Below are 25641 nucleotides of genomic sequence, written 5' to 3'. Positions count from 1 at the left end.
GAGCCACAACACACTGGATTTGCATCATGATGTCATGGATGGAAATAAAACATCAGTCATCATGTTGTGATAGAGGGTCTCTCTTGAGTCTACATCTCTCACTACTACTCTAGTAGAAAATATTGTAATTACCCTCACTTTTCTGTTTTAGTACAAATGTTGAGTTTTATGTCAATTTTGTTTGTGGCTCACTCAAAAATGCAATTTATAACTTGTTAGTAACAAATTTGGAGCACATTTGGGCAATTGGCTAAATATGATGGAAATATGTAACTGCACGAAACGTATAAGAACATTTTGTAACGTGGATATCGCTGAGGTTATGTCTGTTTCACCGCAGAGAACTATCAGCTACCTAACATTATTACTGTTCATATGACAGCTGGGTAGCCTGTGTCCATTAGTCATTTAAGCCTTCACTCAGCCACATATCTATTTACTCAGCATTAGCAGAGTGTAATTAATATTGGTCGTGTTTATGAAGGGAGACAGACGGCAGCTCTGGGAATGATCTGAGAATAAAGGCTAGCCTGGTTTTATTAACATTAGAGGAAGCAAAAAAATAGCCAATTCGGTAATATTAGCTGATTATTGTTAGCTATACAGCTAAAGTAACTTTACAATTACAGGTTTCCCAAACGGAGAACGAGCTCTGAGGTAAAAAAGGAAGCATTAGCCAAGTACTCAGCTAATGTTAGCGAATTAGCCAGCTAAGGTTAGCTATACAGCTAAAACAACTTCACAATTACAAGTTTAACCAGCGAAGAACAAACTCTGAAGTGAAAAATCCACCATTAGACGAGTAAATTGGTTAATATTTACTAATTAGCCAGCTAACATTAGCTATACAGGTAAAACAACCTCAAATTTACATTGCATTATATTACAAGACTAACACTAAATTCCACAACAGTACTAACCTAGCTGGCTATTTTCTGTAGCTAGCTATCAAATTACCAATATAACCCATCTGTCCAACCACAAAAACAGCAAATTCAGCGTCACTCTTGAGTCCCTTCAGGTCAAGAAGCTGTCACCACCTCTGAAAAGCCAAGCCAATGTTGAATCTTGACCGAATTTACTGAAATACTGCATCACATGGAACATATTTATAGGCAGAACTCTACATAGAACTGTTGGTAGGATAGTTTCATAGACTAAATCACATTAAGCTGAAGTCAGCTCCTCATCTGCTGGCTTCTTGTTCAAATTTTCTCATTCCACCTTAAATAGCCTCAAATACATTTTGGCGCCTCAGGCTACTGAGGCACTCGGGCACACTTTGAGGTGCAATGGACAAATTTTACAATGTGAAGCTGGGTAATAAGAAGCTGACTTCAGTCTCAACTAAATCATAAGTGGTAATATTAAGCTGAGTCAGCATTGAATGAGTCTGACTGGGTTTGCCGTTCCAATGTCTCAGTATGTTGCCACATCTCTGTCATTCCTTTCACTAACTTTCTGGACCATGAGCATCACCCTCACCAACACTGCTCAGGTAAACAGACCTTCTTTTTAAGTCTGTGCTTGTGATGTCAATTGCATATATTATAAGTATCTGTTAGATGTATGTCTGATGAATTGCTGATACATGAAATTTTAGCAGTTCATTCTGCCCTTTATTTCTTGTCCTCTGCTGCCCGCATTGTTCTTCTACTTTCCCTTCAGGAAAATAACCACCTAACAGCAGCTCATAGCAACTGCCTACCAGTCCACTCTCAGGGACTTGAAACACCATAGCAATCATCTAGTAATAATGTAGTCAAATATGCTAACACTGGAAATTTGTCATCACCCTAGCAACCACCAGGGATATCATAGTAACCACCTAGCAACACCCTAGCACCCACTAGGGTTACCATAGTAACCACCTAGCAACACCCTAGCACCCACTAGGGTTACCATAGTAACCAACCTATAGCACCCTACCAAACACCAGTGACTCCATAGTAAACACCTTGCTACATGCTAGCAGCCAACTGGAATATCATAATAACCACATAGCAAAACCCTTGCAACTGTTTAGAAAACCCTCTAAGAAACCAAAGCAACTACCCATCAACATCATTGCTACTACTTGCGATATTATAGCAACCACTTAACAGCTACCTAGAATTTCATAGCAACTGCCTACCAGTCCACTCTCAGGGACTTGAAACACCATAGCAATCATCTAGTAATAACGTAGTCAAATATGCTAACACTGGAAACTTCCACTTTTCCATTAGAACCATGTAGAACCAATGTAGAGTAACCAACTTGCTAACTGATTTTAGCCAAATAGCTACTCTGTTTTATTTTACTGTTTTCTTCTAGAATTGATTCCTGTTCATTATAAAACTGCTGCTTAGCTAAAGTAAGATTATGTGTAGTGGACAACAGACAGACGTGTAATTAATACACTAGTATAAAATACTGTTTACCCCAGAATTTCTATTTTAGTAGTAAAATAAAAAAATAACTTATTTATTCAATAAAGAAATTATACATTTTAATGGAGTATTTTCCATTATAAATTATTTACTAAACTTCTTTATTAAAGAAAAACATGCAGCATTGTTTCCTCTCCAGCAATATTATTCAAAATTCGATCAAGTACTGATCAACATATAGTTTGAATTCTTTTCACATGATGATGACATCCACACTTTCTGTCAGAATATAGCAAAATGTAGACAAAGTATTACGTAATGCAGACCAAACAAAACATTAGATATTTAAATAAAGTTGCTGTGATTAATTGCTGACCATGCTGGATGTCAACACAATGCAGCTTGTAAGAGTTTTGGCGCTGCTCATTTTGCACTTCATTTCTTGTCCTCTGCTGCCCCCTTAATGGTCTTCACCACCTGCTGTAGCTCACACTCTGAACAATATCCCTTCATGAAATTAGCATCTAACAGCGGCTGCATGTTTTTGTACAGTGTTTCCACAGATGTTCATCACTGTGTTTCTCTTGCACAGTAATACACAGCTGAGTCCTCGACTGTCACACCGGACAGTTTCAGATACACAATGCTGTTGGAATTGTCTCTGGTGAACTCTGTTCGGCCTTGAAATGAAGCTGCATAGGATTTGGTACCTCCACCACTCGAAATGTATCCCATCCACTCCAGCGGTTTTCCAGCCTGTTGTCTGATCCAGTGCATGTCGTAGCTGCTAAAACTTAATCCAGATCCTCTACAGGAGATACTCAGAGTTTGTAATTCTTTTGGCACTGGTCATTCTGCACTTAATTTCTTGTCCTCTACTGCCCCCCATAGTCATTCTGCCTAACTTTCTTTACCACCTGCTGAAGCTAAAGCTCTGGACATGTTTTTGTACAGTCTTTCCACCCATGTTCTTCACTGTGTGTCTCACTTGCACAGTAATACACAGCTGAGTCCTCGACTGTCACACCAGACAGTTTCAGATACACCATGCTGTTGGAATTGTCTTTTTTGAGCTCCAGTCGGCCTTCAAGAGATTTCGCCTTGTTACTTCCACTGCTCCAAACTTCTGCTATCCATTCGAGCGGTTTTCCAGCCTGTTGTCTGATCCAGTGCATGTCATAGCTGCTAAAAGTGAATCCAGATCCTCTACAGGAGAGACTCAGAGTTTCTCCAGGTTTTAGCTGAACTGCAGTTTCTAATGATTCCATACTTTGACATTTCACACCTGTAGAAATGAGTTAAATATCTCATTATTCATTGTGTTTCAATTACAAAACCATGGAATATAAAAATAAGATCGGTCAGGAACTCACCACTGAAGCTGAGTAGTATCAGTAATAAGGAGAGTGTGATCTTCATGGTGAGTGTTGATGAGACTCTACTGCTCCACTCAGCTCAGCAGCTCATAAGTACTGGATGGAGCCACAACACACCGGATTTGCATCATGACGTCATGGATATTGGGGTCTCCATGTGGGTAGTCTCCGTACTAAACATAGCACTAGGCCTCATGTTAATGTATTCTGATTTAAATTCTTCTTCTTTTTCTGCTGGAGTTTTCATCTGCAAATTGTTCCTGCAATTTTTGAGATATCGATACTGAACCAACTCCAGAATGTTCGCTCTGGAGATCTATGGCAACTAGAAACAACAACCACAAAAATTACTATAGAAACCAAGTGGCAAGCTTCTAGTAACCACCTAAAACACCTCAGCTACACCCTAACAAACACCAGGGCTTCTATAGTAACCAGACTGCAACACCCTAGCAACTACCAGGGATTCCCTAGTAACCATCGTGGAACTCTTTAGCAACCACATAGAAAATCATATCAACCTCTTATAAACATCCTGAGTTACCATAGCAACTACATACCCCCACCTTTGCTACCTTCTGCAATATCAGAGCATCCAGGTCAAAACACTGTAGCAACCTGGAATTTTCTAACGACCACTGATAATCAACTGGAACACTATAGCAGCCTCCCCGGCAACTACCTGGAACAATATGGCAACTTTCTAGAAATGCCCCAGACATACCAGAGATTTTTTAAAAGCTGCCTAATCGTTCTTCTTTTCTTCAGGAAATGCGTATTTTTACATTATAATGAAGTATTTTTCTTTGCTTCTTTCATTTTTAATAATTATACTAATTGTGTGTTTCAGCTTGTAAAACAAATAATATAATATACAAGCCTTATACATTAAACAGAGCACAGAAAGGAGTGTAATTCATGTAGACTAGTGTAAAATACTGTAATTAATCTCTTTTCTACTATAATAGTAATACCACGTATTACTATTATAGTAGATATAATATATTATATTACTATTATAGTTATAATATATTACTATAATATAATAGTAATACCACGTTTTCCTTTTGTTTTGGATGTAAAGCTTTTTATCCTGAATCTAGCCAATTTAAGATGTTCAGATTGTGTCTGTAGACATTTTTTACAGTTTTATTAAAGAGGAATTCTGCAGCATTGTTCTCTCCACTGCAACATTTTTCAATATCTTCTCAAGTAGTGATCCAAAGTTTGGATTTTTTTTCTTAGAGTGATGAAATCAGCATTTAATTCACAATTGACCAAATATATTGACCAAATATTGATGATGCAAGATTTTTTAAACATTTAAAAGAAATTGGTCTGATGAATTGCTGTTAATGGACCCTAACACAATACAGCAAATTTGGCCACTGTTTACTCTGCACTCCATTTCTTGTCCTCTGCTGCCTCCTGGAGTCCTTCTACTTTACTTTCATCACCACCTGCTGAAACTCAGAATAACATGGCCTCACAAAAATACCTGTCTAACAGCGGCTGCATGTTTTTGTACAGTGTTTCCACAGATATTTATCACTGTGAGCTTCTTGCACAGTAATACACAGCTGAGTCCTCGACTGTCACACCAGACAGTTTCAGAGACACCATGCTGTTGGAATTGTCTCTGGTGATTTCAGTTCGGCCTTGAAATGAAGCTGGGTAGCTTTTGCTGCCTCCACCACCTGAAACACGGGCCATCCGCTCCAGCGGTTTTCCAGCCTGTTGTCTGATCCAGTCTCTGCAGTCTCTAATGATTCCATACTTTGACATTTCATACCTGCTGAAGGAAAGTTAAACATGTTATCATTTAAAAAAATTAATTACATGAAGATAAAGTTTAAATCAGTCATTCAGGAACTCACGGCTGAAGCTGAGTAGTATCAGTAATAAGGAGAGTGTGATCTTCATGGTGAGTGTTGATGAGACTCTACTGCTCCACTCAGCTCAGCAGCACATAAGTACTGGATGGAGCCACAACACACCGGATTTGCATCATGACGTTATGGATATTGGGGTCTCCATGTGGGTAGTCTCCGTACTAAACACGGCAGTAGGCCTCATGTTAATGTATTCTTAATCATTTTAAAAGCTAATTTACTATGATGCTTATGATTTTACCAAAACTGACAAGCAAGTAACGCTGAAAACCTCAGGTCTTTTTTTATTATTATTATTTCAAAATTCCAACCTTCTGGCATTAAGAAAACAATAAAAAAAGAAAGAAATATAATTGTTGTAGTCACTCACAATTGTGTTTGTAGATCAAGTAGAGGAAAAATTTTGGAATCACAAAATTCTGAGGACAGTATTATAGAATCGCTCTGTAATTTGCAGTTCTAAAACAAACACCTGCATCAGATTAAAGCTGCTAATCAGTCTACAGTTAAAAAAGAGAGCTCACCCCTTGGAGAGCTGTTGCACAAAGTGAATGAATCATGGCTCCTCAATCTGGCAACAGCAATAACAGCCAGTAGGAGACGGATTGATGAAGAATACTGTTTGTCATTAGTTAACTTCGTGCCTCAGAGAATTCAAGCTGTTAAAAAAGCCAGAGGTGGTGCAACAAAGTTCTAATGGTGCCGTGTTTTCCTCATGATTCCATAACATTTTCCTCAAAATTGGATGATTCCATATTTCTTTCCTCTACTCAATCTAAAAACACAATTGTGACTGACTACAAAATTATATTTTATTTCTTTTATAATTGTTTTCTTAATGCCAGAAAGTTGGAATTTTGAAAAAAAAAAGTTTTGTGGCATGTGATTAACTTTTTTCTACAAAATTAAACAGTTGAAAGATCTTCCTCCACGCGTGGTGATTCCATAATTTTTGCCAGGGGTTGTATTATTCTTCTATTCTTATTATGTCAAGTCGGACACAGTCAAAGAACCCTTTTTGGTGCTATAAAGAACCCTTTTGAAAAGGGTTCTATATAGCACCATCAATCTGAAGAACCTTTCACTATACAAAGCATACTTTAATCATGTAAAAGATTCTGTGAGTGTTCAAGGTTCTATATAAAACCATGTTCTTTACTAGAAAAATCATGAAGAACCATCATTTTTAAGCATGTACTTAGACATTTCACACATGTTGTTATATCTATTTTGTTGCATGAATACAAAGTTTCCATAAATCATTTAATGCCAGTCAAGCTGTGCTTCTGAAACTATACTGAACTATTTATATAATGCATTAGAAAAAAAAAACATGTGCTTTCTAAATGTCAGGTAGTTCACAAATTCAGAAAAAAGAGTTAATATAGTTCCAAGCAGAAATTATGGCTTCAACCTGTTGACAAAAAAACACCAAGTTAGCTTGTATTTAATGGGAGACTAAAAATTCTCTGCAGTCTTTAATTCAGGTCAATTCAAGACAAAACCATCAGTAAAAACCATTAGCATTTGGGTCTTGGTCCATTTGGGTTTTATTTATTTGTTTATTTATTTACTTGCTTACTTATATATGTGCAATCAAGCATACATTTGGATATAACCAATACAGCAATGAAACCTTATATCAAGGTTATGAATGATTTGGCCAAGTAATAACATGTATACTATAAATATAAGTCAGCTCAGAACTGAACCCTGAGGCACCCCATAGATAAACAAAGAACTGATGATTGGTGCTTAGTGATGGTGGAAAATTATTTTTTATCAGTGAGATCAATGAATGAATGGAGTCTATGTCTCACTGATTAAAAAGAACATCATCCTTCACTTTGCAAAAGTTCTGAAACTCAAAGTCAAAGTAGCATCCCTTCCTGAAAATAACAGCAGCTCCATGTTTTTGTACAGTGTTTCCACAGATATTTCTCACTGTGTGTCTCTTGCACAGTAATACACAGCTGAGTCCTCGACTGTCACACCAGACAGTTTCAGAGACACCATGCTGTTGGAATTGTCTCTGGTGATTTCAGTTCTTCCTTGAAAAGGTTTTGCGTAGCTACCAGCTGTCCATCCCATCCACTCCAGCGGTTTTCCAGCCTGTTGTCTGATCCAGTGCATGTTGTAGCTGCTAAAAGTAAATCCAGATCCTCTACAGGAGAGACTCAGAGTTTCTCCAGGTTTTAGCTGAACTACAGTTTGTAATGATTCCATACTTTCACATTTCACACCTGCTGAAACAAATAAAATGTTTGTTAGTTATGTCTTAATGCTGTAATACTGTACAGAAAAAAACAGAATCAAACTTTCAGTCAGGAACTCACTGCTGAAGCTGAGTAGTATCAGTAGTAAGGAGAGCGTGATCTTCATGGTGAGTGTTGATGAGCCTCTACTGCTCCACTCAGCTCAGCAGCACATAAGTACTGGATGGAGCCACAACACACTGGATTTGCATCATGATGTCATAAGCAGATGTTTTCTCAGATCTTCTCTTTATGTTCTGTGTGCAGAGGTGTGCGCACACTTTAGTGAGGGCAGGCGTGGAGGTCTTTCATTAGGGTATTTTCGGGGGACTCATCACCACTTTGCCAAAAATATATCAGTGAAAAATCCAACGGTTTATGAGCAACATTCCTCAAAGAGAGATTGCAGGGATTTTAGGTGTTTCATCCTCTACAGAGCACAGCAACTTAAAAGGCATCATATAAAAATCTGGAGAAATTTTAAGGCCAAAAACCACAACTGAAAGATCTTGACCTTCAATCCCTCACACAGCACTGTATGTATCTGTGATGGATATCGCCACATGGGCTCTGTGATAGGCTGTCGTCAGTAAACACAGCTCACCGCTGTGTCCACAATTGCAAGTTAAGACTGTACTAAGCAAGGCAGTCATTTTTCAGGACACCCATGTTTATTTCAACAAAAGCAGCTCTGTTTAATCAGAGTGCGTGAGCGCGAGTCTGAATGCCTGCAGGCCAGAACTGTCACTCTTTGAAAACATGGTTTATTACTTGAATTCAAATCCTCCATGTACTCAGTTCTCAGGGCTAAATGTAGCGTGGAGGCAGCTACATCAAGCATATTCCTGCAGTTGGTTTAGTTCATGTTAATGGACTTTTAATACTTTTTGAAAGCTCATCTGTGATTATGGACGTTTTCACTGAAAACTTTACTTCTACTTTCCAGTATTCAACACAGTAATACAGAGAACAAGACGTGAACATAAACCACAGTACAATCATATTATTCAGAAACTCCGTTTGGTCACCTCTGGTCAAATTACGTTGTTTTTTTTTTTCATTCGATGCCTATGACCTCAACAGAGGAGCCATTAGCCTGTTAGCTAGTTGATTAGCCTGGTTCTAGCCAAATTCAGTTCATAAAGCTCTCATTTCATTTATTCATATACTTGATGGTGAATACAAGCAAAATATGGTGATTTAATGCAGAACTCAGTTCCTGTGATGTGGATGTAGGTGTGCATTCATCAGTTATATTGCAACAGTGTCAAACTCAGCTCAGCCAATACGATTTGAGAACTGGAATCTATTTTATAATATCACATGAATAACTTTGCATTTCGAGGTGTTTTTTTTTTTTTTAATTAAAGCATTAGTAGAACAGAGAAGACTTCAGTCATGTGTCTAAAGCCAGCTCAGACAATTCTGTTTCAGACTGATCTGAACTCTTTTATATAATAAAATATTCTTTTATTTTCTGAATTTTACATATGTTGACAAAATGCTGATTAACAAAAAAAAAAAACCTGATCTGAACTTTTAGTATGAAAACGTTGTTGGTCCTGAATCTCAACACAATGGAGCTTGTAATTCTTTTGGCACTGGTCATTCTGCACTTAATTTCTTGTCCTCTACTGCCCCCCATAGTCATTCTGCCTAACTTTCTTTACCACCTGCTGAAGCTAAAGCTCTGGACATGTTTTTGTACAGTCTTTCCACCCATGTTCTTCACTGTGTGTCTCACTTGCACAGTAATACACAGCTGAGTCCTCGACTGTCACACCAGACAGTTTCAGGTACACCATGCGGTTGGAATCGTCTTTTGTAAATTCAGCACGTCCATCAAAAGATTTCGCCTTGTTACTTCCACTACTCCCAACTTCTGCTATCCATTCGAGTGGTTTTCCAGCCTGTTGTCTGATCCAGTGCATGTCATAGCTGCTAAAAGTGAATCCAGATCCTCTACAGGAGAGACTCAGAGTTTCTCCAGGTTTTAGCTGAACTGCAGTTTGTAAAGATTCCACACTTTGACATTTCCCACCTGTAGAAACAAGCAAAATATGTGATTATAAATAATAACATTTTCATTACATGAACATTAAGATTGAATGAAACATTCAGGAACTCACCGCTGAAGCTGAGTAGTATCAGTAGTAAACAAGTCAAATATTTACTTATTAATAATATATTAATGCTGTGACACACAGTTTAAACAGTTTTTCAGTCAGGAACTCACCATTGAAGCTGAGTAGTATCAGTAATAAGGAGAGCGTGATCTTCATGGTGAGTGTTGATGAGGCTCTACTGCTCCACTCAGCTCAGAAGCACATAAGTACTGGATGGAGCCACAACACACTGGATTTGCATCATGATGCCATGGATGGAAATAAAATGTCAGTCACAGTGTTGTGGTGGAGGGTCACTACAACACAAAGTTCATACACATTCCAGTGGACTTACGCTCATGAAAATATTCATAATTTAATGTCTGCTTTATTTCTATTTCATTTGATTAAATTGTCGTTTATGATGCATTTTAGTCAGAGATGCTTGAGTCACTGTCTGGTGTGGGAAAACAGTTGTAGAATTAGAGAACATGTAAATATCTGGATATCACTTATGCATATCTGATAATAATTGTGGAGTTGTATTCATTGCATTAATTGTTTGCTGCATTGCTGCTTGTTCAGTTGTTTTTAGAACTGAACAACGAGTGAAACTCTGCCGGCAGAGCATGAAGCGTTTGTGTTCTCGTACAAGTACGTTACAGGCCTCAAACTACCAGCATGCAGTGTGTGCTTGGAAATGTCCTTATACATCAAAGTAGCATTAAAAAGGGCAGATTTTTATATTACATGTGAATAATAATGTAATAGTAATGTTGTGACATATGAACTTCTCTGCATCTGCTTCAGGATTCAAATTCCATATGATGTGGAGTTTTTACATCAACACAAGAACAAATACAGTAAGATGAGAAACATTAAGCCTTAGTTAAACTATGCTGTGAGTATAAAATGAAAGTCAGGATGTTTTTATGCCTAAAACATGGATTATTTAACAACCAGTAAGCTGAAAAGCAGCTGCATGTTTTTGTACAGTGTTTCCACAGATATTTATCACTGTGAATCTCTCTTGCACAGTAATACACAGCTGAGTCCTCGACTGTCACACCAGACAGTTTCAGGTACACCATGCTGTTGGAATTGTCTCTGGTGATTTCAATTCGGCCTTGAAAAGATTTTGAGTAGTCATTGCCAGTTCCACTGCTCCAGACACGTCCCATCCACTCCAGCGGTTTTCCAGCCTGTTGTCTGATCCAGTGCATGTTGTAGCTGCTAAAAGTGAATCCAGATCCTCTACAGGAGAGACTCAGAGTTTCTCCAGGTTTCTTCTGAACTGCAGTTTGTAAAGATTCCATGCTTTGACATTTCACACCTGCTGAAAGAAGCAAAACATTTTCTTATTAAAATTAACCAACTAATGCTGTGACACAGAGACTCAGATTATCAGTCAGGAACTCACTGCTGAAGCTGAGTAGTATCAGTAATAAGGAGAGCGTGATCTTCATGGTGAGTGTTGATGAGTCTCTACTGCTCCACTCAGCTCAGCAGCACATAAGTACTGGATGGAGCCACAACACACTGGATTTGCATCATGATGTCATGGATGGAACTAAAATGTCAGTCATCGAGTTGTGATGGAGGGTCACTACAACATTAAAATTTGAATATCCTAATATATTCTAGCAAAATTAAAACTATGACCGTGATGACGAGCTGGATGTGGTTTGAGTAAGTTGTGAGAGATGTACAGAAAAGATTTGGGTCACTGTTGACGTCTAGTGTTTGGAAGACATTTTCGATTAATTAATAAAGCACCTGGGATAAGTGGGTGGACGGAGACGTGAGCGATCACCCGGAGGGTTGCGGACTCAAATCCCACGATTGACTAAGTATACCTGGTTGTGCCCTTGGGCAAGGCACTTCACCCCCACTGTCCCAAGTGGTGCTGCTCTGCTGGGCATAGTGTGCTGCACCCAGATTGGGCAAAATTATGCAGCAAAATGGCAAATTTCCATTATTAAACCTGATAATATGATATAAATATTATAATATAATATATAATATTATAATATAAACCCGAGCCTAGCTGCCTGGATACTCCAGTTCAGTGATAAACTGTGTGACGTCGGCTGAGCACAGCATGTATTAAATATTTTAAAAATAAAATGATTCCTAAATATGGCAGTTCTATTGCTTATTGCAGGGTAAAGAGTGCAGTATAGAGAATTTACCATCACATCAGCTCTAGTTTTATCATATCTCATTAAGTGTAGCTCTGTTTTTTATGCTGCCTTCAGTGGCAAATGTCTCTTGAAACTGTGATAATTAAACATGGCTGGTTTTAAATTTGGGCTGATTAAATGTTTTTCTCCTTTGCACAGATATATTGTGATTTAACCAATCCATAATGTATTCAGCACTACGGAGCTTGCAAGTACACTTTGAGGTATGGTTGTATTATGGCTGTATGCTAAAGAGCCCAGCTGACCTTCATTCACGCTAAAGACAACAGAGTGGACTAATCCTATTAACTCCTATACGTTTTTTAATCATATATTTAAATATTTGCAGCATAATCCCTTCACTGTTATTCTTTCACTGTTATCTCTACTATTTACATGCATATTTATGATGCTTATGATAAAAAAGCATGTTGGTGAATATTTGCCCAAACAGTCCATTCATCATCCTCAGTTTCTCAACTTAATATAAGTGGTTTCTCAAACTTTACTTATTTACGACAGTAACAAGTAATACAAACGTACTGCCACACAAAATACTGGTTGAGAATCAGTAAAATTTCTGCTCAAAGTCTAATCTTTTTTCCTATATCAATGAATGGCTGAAGAATTGAAGCCAACCTAGCAACCACATGGGATACCATGACGGTAATCATCTAGCAACATCCTTGTAACCACCTGGAATAGCACTTCTTTAAACTACATCTCTTATGATGTGGTCTAGACTGTGAAAACACGCAGTGCGCAGTTACTTATACCTCAGCTACATTTTTTTAATGACAAAAAGCAGAAATAGACATTTATTTGCATTGGCCTGGGGTGGAAAGACCGAGCGCACTAAGAAAGGAATATACAATCACAATCCCGTGATATTTATGCTGAGAACAGTATGGTTACCTACATTTGGGGCAAAGTGGCAATTGTATAAGTTCGATTTTTGCCCGCTACAGTTTTAAGTTTGACCTAAATTTCTGACAGTGCTGAATGTAAAGGCAGCTTTTTAATGTTTTCTGCAGTTCATTTCTTGTCCTCTGCTGCCCCCTGAAGTTGGTGCACATAATCTTATCTGCTAAATGCTGAAATTAAAACTCTGGATAACATCCTCTCATGAAAATAACCATCTAACAGCAGCTGCGTGTTTTTGTACAGTGTTTCCACAGATGTTCATCACTGTGTGTCTCTTGCACAGTAATACACAGCTGAGTCCTCGACTGTCACACCGGACAGTTTCAGATACACCATGCTGTTGGAATTGTCTCTGGTGATTTCAGTTCTTCCTTGAAATGAAGCTGCATAGCCTTTGCTGCCTCCACTACCCGAAATGTATCCCATCCACTCCAGCGGTTTTCCAGCCTGTTGTCTGAGCCAGTGTATGGCGTAGCTGCTAAAAGTGAATCCAGATCCTCTGCAGGAGAGACTCAGAGTTTCTCCAGGTTTTCGCTGAACTGCAGTCTCTAATGATTCCATACTTTGACATTTCATACCTGCTGAAGGAAAGTTAAACATGTTATCATTTAAAAAAATTAATTACATGAAGATAAAGTTTAAATCAGTCATTCAGGAACTCACGGCTGAAGCTGAGTAGTATCAGTAGTAAGGAGAGCGTGATCTTCATGGTGAGTGTTGATGAGGCTCTACTGCTCCACTCAGCTCAGCAGCACATAAGTACTGGATGGAGCCACAACACACTGGATTTGCATCATGACGTCATGGACGGAAATAAAATATCAGTCATGGTTTTGTGATGGAGGACTACTGCAACATTAAAAGGTGAAACACTGAATTTCAGCATTAGCTACTCGTCAAATTCATGGTCCTGTTCACAGTTGCCAAGTGTTAGTGGAGGATGGACTATTTTATTGGTAGCTAACAGGAAAATCTAAGTTTTATTTGTATTTCTTTTGAGAAGACTGCAATTTACGATGCTATTTAGGAAAGAAATGTTTGATGTCAGCGGCCGGCGGTGGGAAAGGATTGGTAGATTCATATCTGGACATCAGCATCATAGCATTGTAAGCTGAGACCATGTCTATGAATGGTTTGTCAAAGGATTAACACATATATGATAAATCGGAGGGGACCGACAATTGAACCTTGCGGTGCGAGATACATAACAAGGGTAGAGACAACAGGTGTTTTTTAATGAAAACATTGTGTATTTAAGTACAGAAACCTGACCCCATAGACGTTGGTAGCTCCAAGCGGAAATGAAATTTTACATTTTTTAAATTTGAAATGAATGAATTCATCCAGAACTTTAGATCGTATGTGAATTCTGTTTTTAACTGGGGTGGAGAAGCAACAGTGGAATTAGTGCTCACTGTAATAAATATAGCAGTGAAATCCTTAATGCATTGCTATGAATGATTTAGACAAGGTTTAAAATTTATATTATAAATATAAGGGAGCACAGAATTGAACCTTGAGGTACCCCATAGATATCTGATGCAGTGAATAATTTGTTCCTAACCACAGTGGTATTTGTGCATTATGGAGATCATGAATGACGTAATCTGCAGTACATTACAAATAAAGGTTCACATGATGAAGATATATATCATGCTTCAATCTGTGAACTGAAAATATATTCTGAGAAATAATGTATTCTTTTGAGTATTAAATATAAGACTGGCATCGCTCAAATGAATTGCTGATAGTGCTGAATATCAAAGACAATGACAGGTTTTGGCACTGTTCACCCTGCTCTTTATTTCTTGTCCTCTACTGCCCCCTATGGTTTTTCTCTTTGCCTTTCTGTGCCACCAGCTGAAGCAAAGGTGAATAACATCCATTCATAAAATAATCATCTAACAGTTGAACCATGTTTTTGTACAGTGTTTCCACAGATATTTATCACTGTGGTATCTTGCACAGTAATACACAGCTGAGTCCTCTAAGGTCACAGCAGACAGTTTCAGGTACGTCACACTGTTGGAATTATCTCTGCTGATTTCGGTTCTGCCTTGAAATGATGCTGCGTAGCCATTGCTACCTCCATCATAACGAACATATCCTATCCACTCCAGCGGTTTTCCAGCCTGGTGTCTGATCCAGTTCATGTTGTAGCTGCTAAAAGTGAATCCAGATCCTCTACAGGAAAGACTCAGAGTTTCTCCAGGTTTTAGCTGAACTGCAGTTTCTAATGATTCCATACTTTGACATTTCACACCTGCTGAAGGAAGCAAAATGTCATTTTCATTTATATTTAAATTACATTAACAGAGAGTTTAAATAAAATGTTCAGGAACTCACTGCTGAAGCTGAGTAGTGTCAGTAGTAAGGAGAGCGTGATCTTCATGGTGAGTGTTGATGAGACTCTACTGCTCCACTCAGCTCAGCAGCACATAAGTACTGGATGGAGCCACAACACACTGGATTTGCATCATGATGTCATGGATGGAAATAAAACCTCAGTTATCATGTCGGGATGGAGGGTCACTACAACATAAGAAGGTCAAACCACTGTAAAATGTCACCTCTCACCTACTGCATAGGCAAGCTACTCTCTTGAGTCTACATCTCTCACTACTACTCTAGTAGAAAATATTGTAATTACCCTCACTTTTCTGTTTTAGTACAAATGTTGAGTTTTATGTCAATTTTGTTTGTGGTCAACTCAAAGCTGCAATTTATAACTTAATAGTAACAAATGTGGAATAAATTTGGGCCATTGGCTAAATATGATGGAAATATGTAACTGCACGAAACGTATAAGAACATTTTATGACGTGGATTGCGCTGTGGTTGTGTTTGTTTCACCACAGAGAACTATCAGCTACCTAACATTATTATTATTCATATGACATGTCACGATTGGCCCCTCCCAATTTCTAAGAGGAATGCACCTTTCTGTATTTCTGTAAGAATTTTGTGCCAGTTTCAGGTGCAAATGGTGTTCGAGGATGAATTGCGCTCCGCTATAGTGATAAACAGGGGCGCCACTTGGCCTGGACTTCCAGGGCTAAAGCTCTGAATAATTTTCAACCCTCTTCAACCAGATTACATTAAAATATCACACGTTTCACTTCAGTTCAATTACACATCGCTCTCATCGTCCATGGTTTCAGTCAGGGGCACATTCTCCCATTCCTCAGAGAGAGAGAGTGCTAGTGAGACAATCCCTGCCTATCTGAAATTTCTACTACACTGTAAAATAAAACATTAAATTCATAAAACTAAGCCGACTGGTTTTAAGATTTCAAATTCACTGAACCTGTAATAGTAAGTTAACAGAACAACATGTGTGATGTTCTCTGAACTCATTATTTGAAGTATGATACAATGTAAAGTTGCTTTCTAGATTTAAAACTCTAAATTAGTTTTTACTTTTAATTAGTTTTTAAAAAATCACTCATTTGAAAACTAGACCAGCCCGAGTTCAATGCTGTACATGAAAAAATGCTTACCTGATCATTTGTCTAGGCTGCTGTGCTCAGGTCAGGCTTTTTCCTTGCTTTTAGGCAAGAAGAGATTTTTTCTGAATGACCATTTAGCTTTTAAAATGTGTAAAAATTACAGATAAAATGTGTTGGACATTTAAGAGGAGGCATTTAGAATAGACGATTAGAATTGATGTGGCGAGAGAGGAAATTATTGAGGACACGTCTGTGTTTTCGACACTTTTTTTCCAATTTTGTTGCAAACAGTTTTGTCATTTTTGTTTTTTATGATTTTGCTAAATATGCAAATCAGTATCACAGAATCGCTATGTGTTCTGTTGATGTGTAATTCCTCATGTAAAATGAAAAAGGAGCAACTACGTATTTCATCCATCCATTTTCAAAGCCACTTCTCCCTCAGGGTCGCAGGGGAATGCTGGAGCCTATGCCAGCAGTCTTCGGGCGGAAGGCAAGATACACCCTGGACAGGTCGCCAGTCCATCGCAGGGCAGACAGACACAGACACATGGGGCAATTTAGCATGTCCAGTTGGCCTGATCACATGTCTTTGGACGGAAACCCACGCAGACACGGGGAGAACATGCAAACTCCACACAGAGAGGACCCTGGCCGCCCGGCCGGGGAATCGAAACCAGGCCCTCCTCGCTGTGAGGCGACAGCGCTACCCACCACGCCACCGTGCCGCCCCCTACATATTTCAGTTTACTTAAATAAAATTCTGAGGGACAACATCCCAAAACAATTCTACACTAAGCTGCCCCAGATTTTTAGAGGCCCAGCCAATGCCAGTGGTGGTAGATTGTGCTTTTTCAGTGACATTTGACTGGAACTTTTTTAGGGCTGTGTCTGCACTACCTACAGAGGGAACATGGGAAAGGACGAGGCCTACATCATCCAGTATTTCATACATGTTGTGCAGAGAAAAAATCAGTAAAAATGAGCGTCAAGTAGCCCTGATGCTGGTCTGATACATTTGTGACAGTGTCAAGTAAAACAGAAAAAAAGAAGTTTACAGAAAATTTTCACACTGCTGTCCATTTCTTGTCCTCTGCTGCCCCCTGTGGTTAATCTGCTCAACCCTCTTCACCACCTGCTGAAACTCAGACTCTGAACAACATGAAAATGACCAACTGTAGCTGCATGTTTTTGTACAGTGTTTCTACAGATACTTATCACTGTGGTATTTTGCACAGTAATACACAGCTGAGTCCTCGACTGTCACACCAGACAGTTTCAGATACACCATGCTGTTGGAATCGTCTCTGGTGATTTCTATTCTTCCTTGAAAAGATTTTGCATAGTCGTTGCTTGCAGAGCTATAACCAGCTCCCAACCACTCCAGCGGTTTTTCAGGCTGTTGTCTGACCCAATGCATAGTACAGCAATCAAAGCTAAATCCAGATCCTCTGCAGGAGAGACTCAGAGTTTCTCCAGGTTTCTTCTGCACTGCAGTTTGTAAAGATTCCATGCTTTGGCATTTCACACCTGTTGAAACAAGTCAAGTATTTACTTATTAATATTATATTAATGCCGTGATACAGAGACACAGTTCATCAGTCATGAACTCACCGCTGAAGCTGAGTAGTATCAGTAGTAAGGAGAGCGTGATCTTCATGGTGAGTGTTGATGAGACTCTACTGCTCCACTCAGCTCAGCAGCACATAAGTACTGGACACCAGGCTGGATTTGCATTATGATATCAGACGCATTCAGGTCTCTACACGGTTATAGAGAAAATATTTAAAGTTGTCATGTCAGAGGTGTGCCAGATTCATTCCAGTGACTCAGTGCATGAGATCCAGTGAATTTCACTTTGGTTTCAGACCAACATCAATCATGAAGGTCAGTCATGCTGATTCCTCAGTGGTGGCTGTATGAATAAAGGATATATTGTCAGCTGGATCTTGAGGCAACCACGTTAGATACTGCAGATACTCAGCTAATGCCCAGTTCAGGACTTCTGTGGTAACATTAACATAATGAAAACAGGTTTTTTGACCTTGTAAAAATGTAGTTTTGTTACTTTTTTTGTTTTTAGTGTATTTCAAGAATACATTAAGAATTCATTAGGAATATCATTATACATTAGGAATTCATTAGGAATTGGTTCATACTGCACGCTGTGTGGATAATTGGATTATGATATAGACATTCTGTGATGAAACAGAGTTTTACAAATGTAGAAAGACCATAGACTATTTGTAGAAAGTGGATTACTGAATTACTACTGAAAAGTGCTCAAGAACTGATTTTGAGTAGACCCTGTTGATCCCTACTTCTAAAATGTTTCTATCAGTAGTAGGAAAAAGCTGTAGTAGCTGTAAAACTACAGATTAATATGCAGGATGATACTCAGATGCCTTTTTTAATTGACTTTTTGGGCTGCAACCCAAAGCCCACAGCCAGCACACAGGACCACAGGAATCATAATACAATAATAGTACAAATAGCTTGAAATCATACTTTTGATAAAAATAGTATTCTGTAATACATTTTATACATAGGGTTAGGGTTAGGGTTACATATATATATATATATATATGTCATTGGGAAATTGTGAGTTCCACCCTGGGCGATGCCATAGCCATCTGTGAGTGAGAGCACTTTGGCCTCACTCTCTCTGGGTGTACATGATCACTCAGCGCAATGTTAGTCTATGTGGGTGTCAGCCGTCCAAACAGACGATGGCTGTTAGCATTACGTTAGAAGCAGTTGGAAAGGATGTGGTGATGCTTCTCATGATTCGGTGGAAGCTTGTGCTAAGCTTCACCCTCCTAGCACTGATAGCGTAATGTCATGGGGGAGACCTAACTAGAGGTAGGAACTGGACGTGACTAATTTGGGAAGAAAATACCCAAAATGAACAAAACAAGGGCCCAAATCATGAAAAACTGAATTCCCCCCTTTTATATGAAAGAGTTTGAAGTAGTATGTCATCATTATTAAGTTTTAAAACGTTTCATTCACTCTCTACGCCACGTGGTCAATATATCAAAAGTTGCTGTACAAAACGGCGGATTTTGAATTCTTTGGTTTTGTGATGTCGCAAAAACAACTCATTCACATATATGCTCCTATAGCAGTTTAGCCCCGCCCACTACGCTGAAGTAATGAGTGTTTCAGTCTAGACTGCTTTTTGACTGAGACACAATACAGGGCAGCCAATAAGAACAGAAACCACTTACAGGTATCAGTCTTAAAGGCACAGTAAAAAAACTTGTTTAAATCTAAGGGATAAACAGAGGCTGGAAAATTGTCATGTGTAAATAAACCAACATTTATTGACAGCTTAATTTTATAACCGGACCTCAAAGTAAAGAAGAAGGACAAGAAACATGTAGAAACAGGTGTTTAAAGTATTCCATAAGACAAATCAAAACAGCATCAAAATACGTTACCTGTTCTCCTCCATCAGCCCCTCCACCCCAACATATCACGATTACTATAAATGACATTATTTTGCAGTTGTCCTTTTCTTCGTTTTAGTGAAGTTTATCATCCTTGTTCTGCTAATTGTCCCAACCAAGTTCTCCATTGTTACTCCAATGCTGTATTATGGTGCTTCAATTTCCGTATTAAAGTAGTTTGTCATGTCTCGTGCTTTAAGTAAACTTGATTATTTCTGTGGCTTTTTCCTGCTGTTTCCTCTCCAATCCTAAAGCATTCTACAGTAGGCCTGTTTCAGGCAAATGGATTTTGAATTAATTTGATCATCTACCCATCATTATGATGTTTGTCTAGGCCAAAACAGACAAGGGAGTAACAATGAAAATGCCGGTTCTAATTCCCATTTCCATTCAACACAGTAAGACAGACACAAGGCAGTAATGCACAATTCAACTTCTAAGAACTATGGCTGTATGGAAAACACACCTGGTCAAATTATATGTTTTGCTGAAGTGAAAATGAGTGAGCGCATCATCTACAGAGGACATAAATAAGACATTTTCTGCCAATTTTAATGCAGAAATTTTACAGAGTTTAACATATCAGAAAAAAGCATGAAATACAAAATGTTCCTTTTTTGCTGATGAAGTAGATCAGATTATTTTAACTACTACAGCTGTAAATATAGTCATGACTTTTGTCGACTACATAGAGGACAAGGCTAAATATACACCTCATTTCTTGTCCTCTGCTGCCCCTTGTGGTTGTTCTGTATAATTTTCTTTGCCACCTGCTGAAGTTCCATGTTTTTGTACAGTGTTTCCACAGATATTTAGCACTGTGAGCTTCTTGCACAGTAATACACAGCTGAGTCCTCGACTGTCACACCAGACAGTTTCAGAGACACCAAGCTGTTGGAATTGTCTTTATTAAATTCCATTCGGCTTTCAAGAGATTTTGCCTTTCTACCTCCACCAACCCAAACTTCTGCCATCCACTCCAGCGGTTTTCCAGCCTGTTGTCTGATCCAGTGCATGTCGTAGCTGCTAAAAGTGAATCCAGATCCTCTACAGGAGAGACTCAGAGTTTCTCCAGGTTTTAGCTGAACTGCAGTTTGTAACGATTCCATACTTTGACATTTCACACCTGCTGAAAAGAGTAAAATATGTAATAATGAACTACATTTTTATGACATACACAAAACGTTTGAATTAAACACTCAGGAACTCACGGCTGAAGCTGAGTAGTATCAGTAGTAAGAAGAGCGTGATCTTCATGGTGAGTGTTGATGAGACTCTACTGCTCCACTCAGCTCAGCAGCTCATAAGTACTGGATGGAGCCACAACACACTGGATTTGCATCATGATGTCATGGATGGAACTAAAATGCGTTGTTATGGGGGGTCACTACAACATAAGAAGGTCAATTCTGACAAGTTACCATAGTTCAGAGGAAATCTGCACTCAGCCCACACCTGTGCACTTAATCCACATAGAAAGAAAACCTGTAGACTTCTGTTAAAACAAAGAGTCAACCCGCCCTTCCACACCAGGCCCTAAAAACTCTTCAATATTATTATTATTATTATTATATTTATTAATATATTTTACTACTGTTTTCACTGTTTTAAATGTGTCTGTCAGCTTTATTTATTTCTTTATTCACTGGGACAGTAAACATTCATTTTGTACTCACTAATAATTCTAAACCCTTACAATTCTGTGCATGTACAATTTTTTCTAAATGCTCTGCTTGTAGAGTTTGAGCATGCACCTTGCTTTAAATCATTTTGAGAGATGGTATTCTGATATTACTGATTGAAAAGTAAGCTGATGTATAGTTTATGATTGACATGATGATTCTCAAAAGGCGAAGAGAAAAAGAACCGACAGAGAACTAGAGAGCACTAATTTACCTTTAAACAATGTACTTATTATTACTACATAAAACACAAACACAACATTTTATATATATATATATATATATATAATAAAAAATAATATATGTACATATATATATATATATATTCTGCCCTCGCTGTACTTGGATGTCCAGTTATGCAGATAGATAACAGTTCTTCAAAATAAGAGGCAAAGGTTTTCCACCATCGTAGTAGGGTTTATTTGACTCTCTAATGAAGGCACTGTAAAACTACAAACATAAGAAAGAACATAGTACAACACGCATATAGTCACATAATATATATATTTCACGATCTAAATTAAAGCTCCACTGTCTTAAACTGCAGCTGGCATAGCCCCCATAAAAGATAAACAATAGGTAGTATGCATCCCGCTAGCTCGATGCTAACATATAATGGGTTTTCCCATAGACAAGCTAACGCGATTAGCATTGATGAGCGCGACTGCGTAATAACATAAACAAGACTACAAACTACATTACATCACTCTACATGAACTTAGAATGCACTCATACTTACAGGCATATATTTCCCATGCTCTGTGTGAAAAATAACTTTGAGAACAACAACCTGCGGGACGCTACCAGTTCAGACTCTCTCAACTTGTTTTCTTATTCAATTGCAGAAACTTAGGTTAACCCGCCCACCTGCTCCCCTAGTGGGCTGGTGGCGCTACTGCACTCCAGCAGTGGCAGCACACTCCCCGCCTGGTATTTTACACCACTATACATTTTTTGCATGGAACAGTAAAATCAACTCTAAAATAGGACGCAAATACACTCTAGGAATGTCATGTTTGACTACTTTAACCTCCACCTTACGCACTGTATTATCTCGACTAGGAAAGGTTTTAACCACAAGTCCAGTAGGCCACTCAGTTCTTTTCATTTGTGAGTCCTTCAGCAGCACCACATCTCCTACTTGCAGGTTGGGCTTCTCCATATTCCATTTTCCCTTTGTTTGAAGCGTCGTCAGATACTCCTGCCTCCACCTTTTCCAAAAGGCATCAGCAAGGGCTTGGACTCTCCTCCAGTGTTTGTTGGAAAGATCGTTAACATCAAAATCCCCAGAAGGTGCAGCCAATGTATCCTTTTTATGTGTCAACAACATTGATGGGGTAAGAACTGCTGGCGCTTCTGGGTCAGAGGACACTGAGACCAATGGTCTTGAGTTCATAATGGCAGTGACTTCCGCCATCAGAGTGACTAGTATCTCATGTGTGAGATACGATGGATTCAGCTTGAGGAGAAGAGCATCCAAAATCCGTCGAGCAATGCCGATCATCCTCTCCCACACTCCGCCCATGTGGGAAGAGTGGGGAGGGTTGAATATCCATGTGCTCTTGTTGTCTTTAAGGTATGTCTTCAACTCAGGATCAGTTGTGTTGAGTTTGAGTTCTTTACAGGCTCCAATGAAATTTGTGCCCTGGTCTGATCGAATTGTTTTAATGGGCCCTCTAATGGCACTGAAACGTCTGAGTCCATTGATGAAGCTTGCAGTGGTCATCGTCTCTATGACCTCGATGTGCACCGCTCTAGTGCTCAGACAAGTGAATATGACGGCCCATCGTTTACTTTCAGCATGCCCTCCTCTTGTCCTTCGGGCAGTCACCATCCAAGGTCCGAAAACATCCAAACCAACATGAGTAAATGGTGGCTCTGGTGACACTGTCAGGTGGCAAGTCTGACATCTTCTGGACCTGCATTTTACCTCTCAGTCTTTTGCAAGTTACACATTTATGTATCGCACTTGACACAAGTCGTTTCCCTCCAATTAGCCAAAGTCCTGCTAATCTAATAGCTCCTTCCGTGAAATGTCGTCCTTGGTGTGCAGACTGCTCATGATATTTTCTCACCAGCAATGTAGCAATGTGCAGCTTGGGAATAATCAGAGGGTGTCTATCCTCAAACGACATATCAGTTGCAGACATACGGCCACCGACTCTCAATAATCCATCTTTGTCCAGAAAGGGTGTCAGCTTCCGAAGTGGACTTTGTTTGGAGATTTGATCTCCCTTGGCAAGACACAGAAACTCCATTTTGTAAGCATGTTGTTGCGTGGTTCTAATGATTATTGTCACCGCCTGTGCCTCCTCATCTCCTGTGTTACCACCATGTGTTTTTGCAACACTTCTTGCCTTCTTGATTAGTGTGGAGAGTGCACGAGTCAAAGACTTCCAAGTGGAGAACCTATGAAACCTCTGAACTCCAAGTCCACCTTCTTTCACAACTGTGTTACAGGGTGTCACTTTGGGGCAAACTTCTAGATCCATATCTGGATCCAGCAGTTCGAAGACATCTGTCTGAGAACTGTGGCTTTCTTGGGGTTTTGATAGGAATGAAGGTCCAGTAAACCAGTTGGTGCCTTTGAGGGTTGTAGCAGTTGTTGGTCGAGTTCCATGATCCGCTGGGTTTTCTTCAGTGCAGATGTAATGCCACTGATCTGGATGTGAAGACTTTCTGATTCGGGTTATCCTGTTTGCCACATAGACATAAAACCTGCGTGAAGTGTTATGAATATAACCCAGGACTATTTTACTGTCAGTATAGTACATCACAGAATGAATGTCAATGTCCAGTTCGTCCTGAATAAAGTCTGCCAACTCGATCGCCAGGACCGCTGCGCAAAGTCGAGGAACAGTATGTGCCGGGCGTGGAGCAAATTTTGCCTTTGCCATGATGAATCCCACATGGCACTGTCCTGTTGTAGAAACTGTCTTCAAGTAAGCCACAGCAGCTATGGCTATGACTGACGCATCTGAAAACACACACAACTCTCTGCGCTGTGTCTGCATCGATAAAGAAACTGGAACATAAGGTCTTGGAATCTGGAGCTGTTCTAGGTCTTTCATAGAGTCTTTCCAGAGAGTCCAATGTTCCTGCTTGGATGCTGGCAGTGGTGTGTCCCAGTCATACTGTTCCACAGATAGGTTCCTCACCAAGTTTCTTCCTCCCACTGTGACTGGTACCACAAAGCCTAAGGGGTCAAACAAACTGTTCACTGCAGACAAAATGCCTCTTTTTGTCAAAGGTTTCTCCTCCTTTGAAACACAGAACATGAAGTTGTCTGTCTCAAGGTTCCAAACTAAACCCAGACTCCTCTGAAGAGGTAGTGATTCCACTCCTAAATCAAGGTTTTTCAAATCTTTGGCCAGGTCTTCGGGTGAGAATGCCTGCATGACACTGCTACTGTTGGATGCGATTTTATGTAGTTTGATGTTCGATTTAGCTAGCATCTTTGGGGAAGTCTGCAGGACACTAATGGCTTCTGTTTCACTAGGAAATGATGCAAGTCCGTCGTCCACATAAAAATTGCGTGTGATGAACTCTTTTGCACAAGCAGTGGAGTCGGCTGCTTCCAATGCAGCTCGCCTGAAGCAGTAAATAGCAACTGCTGGTGATGGACTGTTGCCAAACACGTGTACTGTCATTCGGAACTCTTTCACTGGCTTTTGCAGATCATTGTTTTCATACCACAGGAACCTCAGAAAGTTTCGATGCTTCTCGCAGACTTTAAAGCAGTAAAACATCTGCTGAACATCCGCAGTGACTGCTATGGGTTCTCTACGGAACCGAATGAGAACTCCAAGAAGAGCATTGTTCAGATCAGGTCCACTCAGAAGCACGTCATTGAGGGAAATTCCTTCGTGTCTGGTGCTTGAATCGAATACCACTCTTATTTGGTCAGGTTTCTGTGGGTGATATACTCCAAATATAGGTAGATACCAACTT

At 39.3% G+C, this 25641-nt stretch overlaps 1 protein-coding gene and 2 gene segments (V, D, J or C); all 3 read right to left on the bottom strand.

Moving 5' to 3' along the window:
• Nucleotides 1-9543: 9543 nt before the first annotated feature.
• LOC108414185 lies at nucleotides 9544-10200 on the bottom strand. The segment is given in 2 exon segments: nucleotides 9544-9936; nucleotides 10132-10200. Coding segments are annotated over 2 exon segments (405 nt in total).
• A 3168-nt stretch (nucleotides 10201-13368) lies between these two features.
• On the bottom strand, nucleotides 13369-13826 carry LOC108414183. The segment is given in 2 exon segments: nucleotides 13369-13688; nucleotides 13771-13826. Coding segments are annotated over 2 exon segments (366 nt in total).
• A 7455-nt stretch (nucleotides 13827-21281) lies between these two features.
• LOC119265122 lies at nucleotides 21282-23964 on the bottom strand. Its single transcript, XM_037544754.1, has 2 exons — nucleotides 22430-23964; nucleotides 21282-21395 (listed from the first exon to the last, which is right to left on the bottom strand). The coding sequence occupies exon 1, from the start codon at nucleotides 23522-23524 to the stop codon at nucleotides 22634-22636; it is 891 nt and encodes a 296-aa protein (XP_037400651.1). The 5' UTR covers nucleotides 23525-23964; the 3' UTR covers nucleotides 21282-21395; nucleotides 22430-22633.
• Nucleotides 23965-25641: the final 1677 nt, after the last annotated feature.

Source organism: Pygocentrus nattereri, chromosome 14 (assembly GCF_015220715.1).
Source record: "Pygocentrus nattereri isolate fPygNat1 chromosome 14, fPygNat1.pri, whole genome shotgun sequence".
Lineage (NCBI taxonomy): Eukaryota > Metazoa > Chordata > Actinopteri > Characiformes > Serrasalmidae > Pygocentrus > Pygocentrus nattereri.
The sequence above is the reverse complement of the archived record's forward strand: the minus strand, read 5'-3'. Positions and strand labels throughout refer to the sequence as shown.

What these genes read in the sequence shown, in the direction of transcription:
- LOC119265122 (XM_037544754.1), bottom strand. Translation starts at nt 23,524, where the DNA reads ATGGTGACTGCCCGAAGGACAAGAGGAGGGCATGCTGAAAGTAAACGA.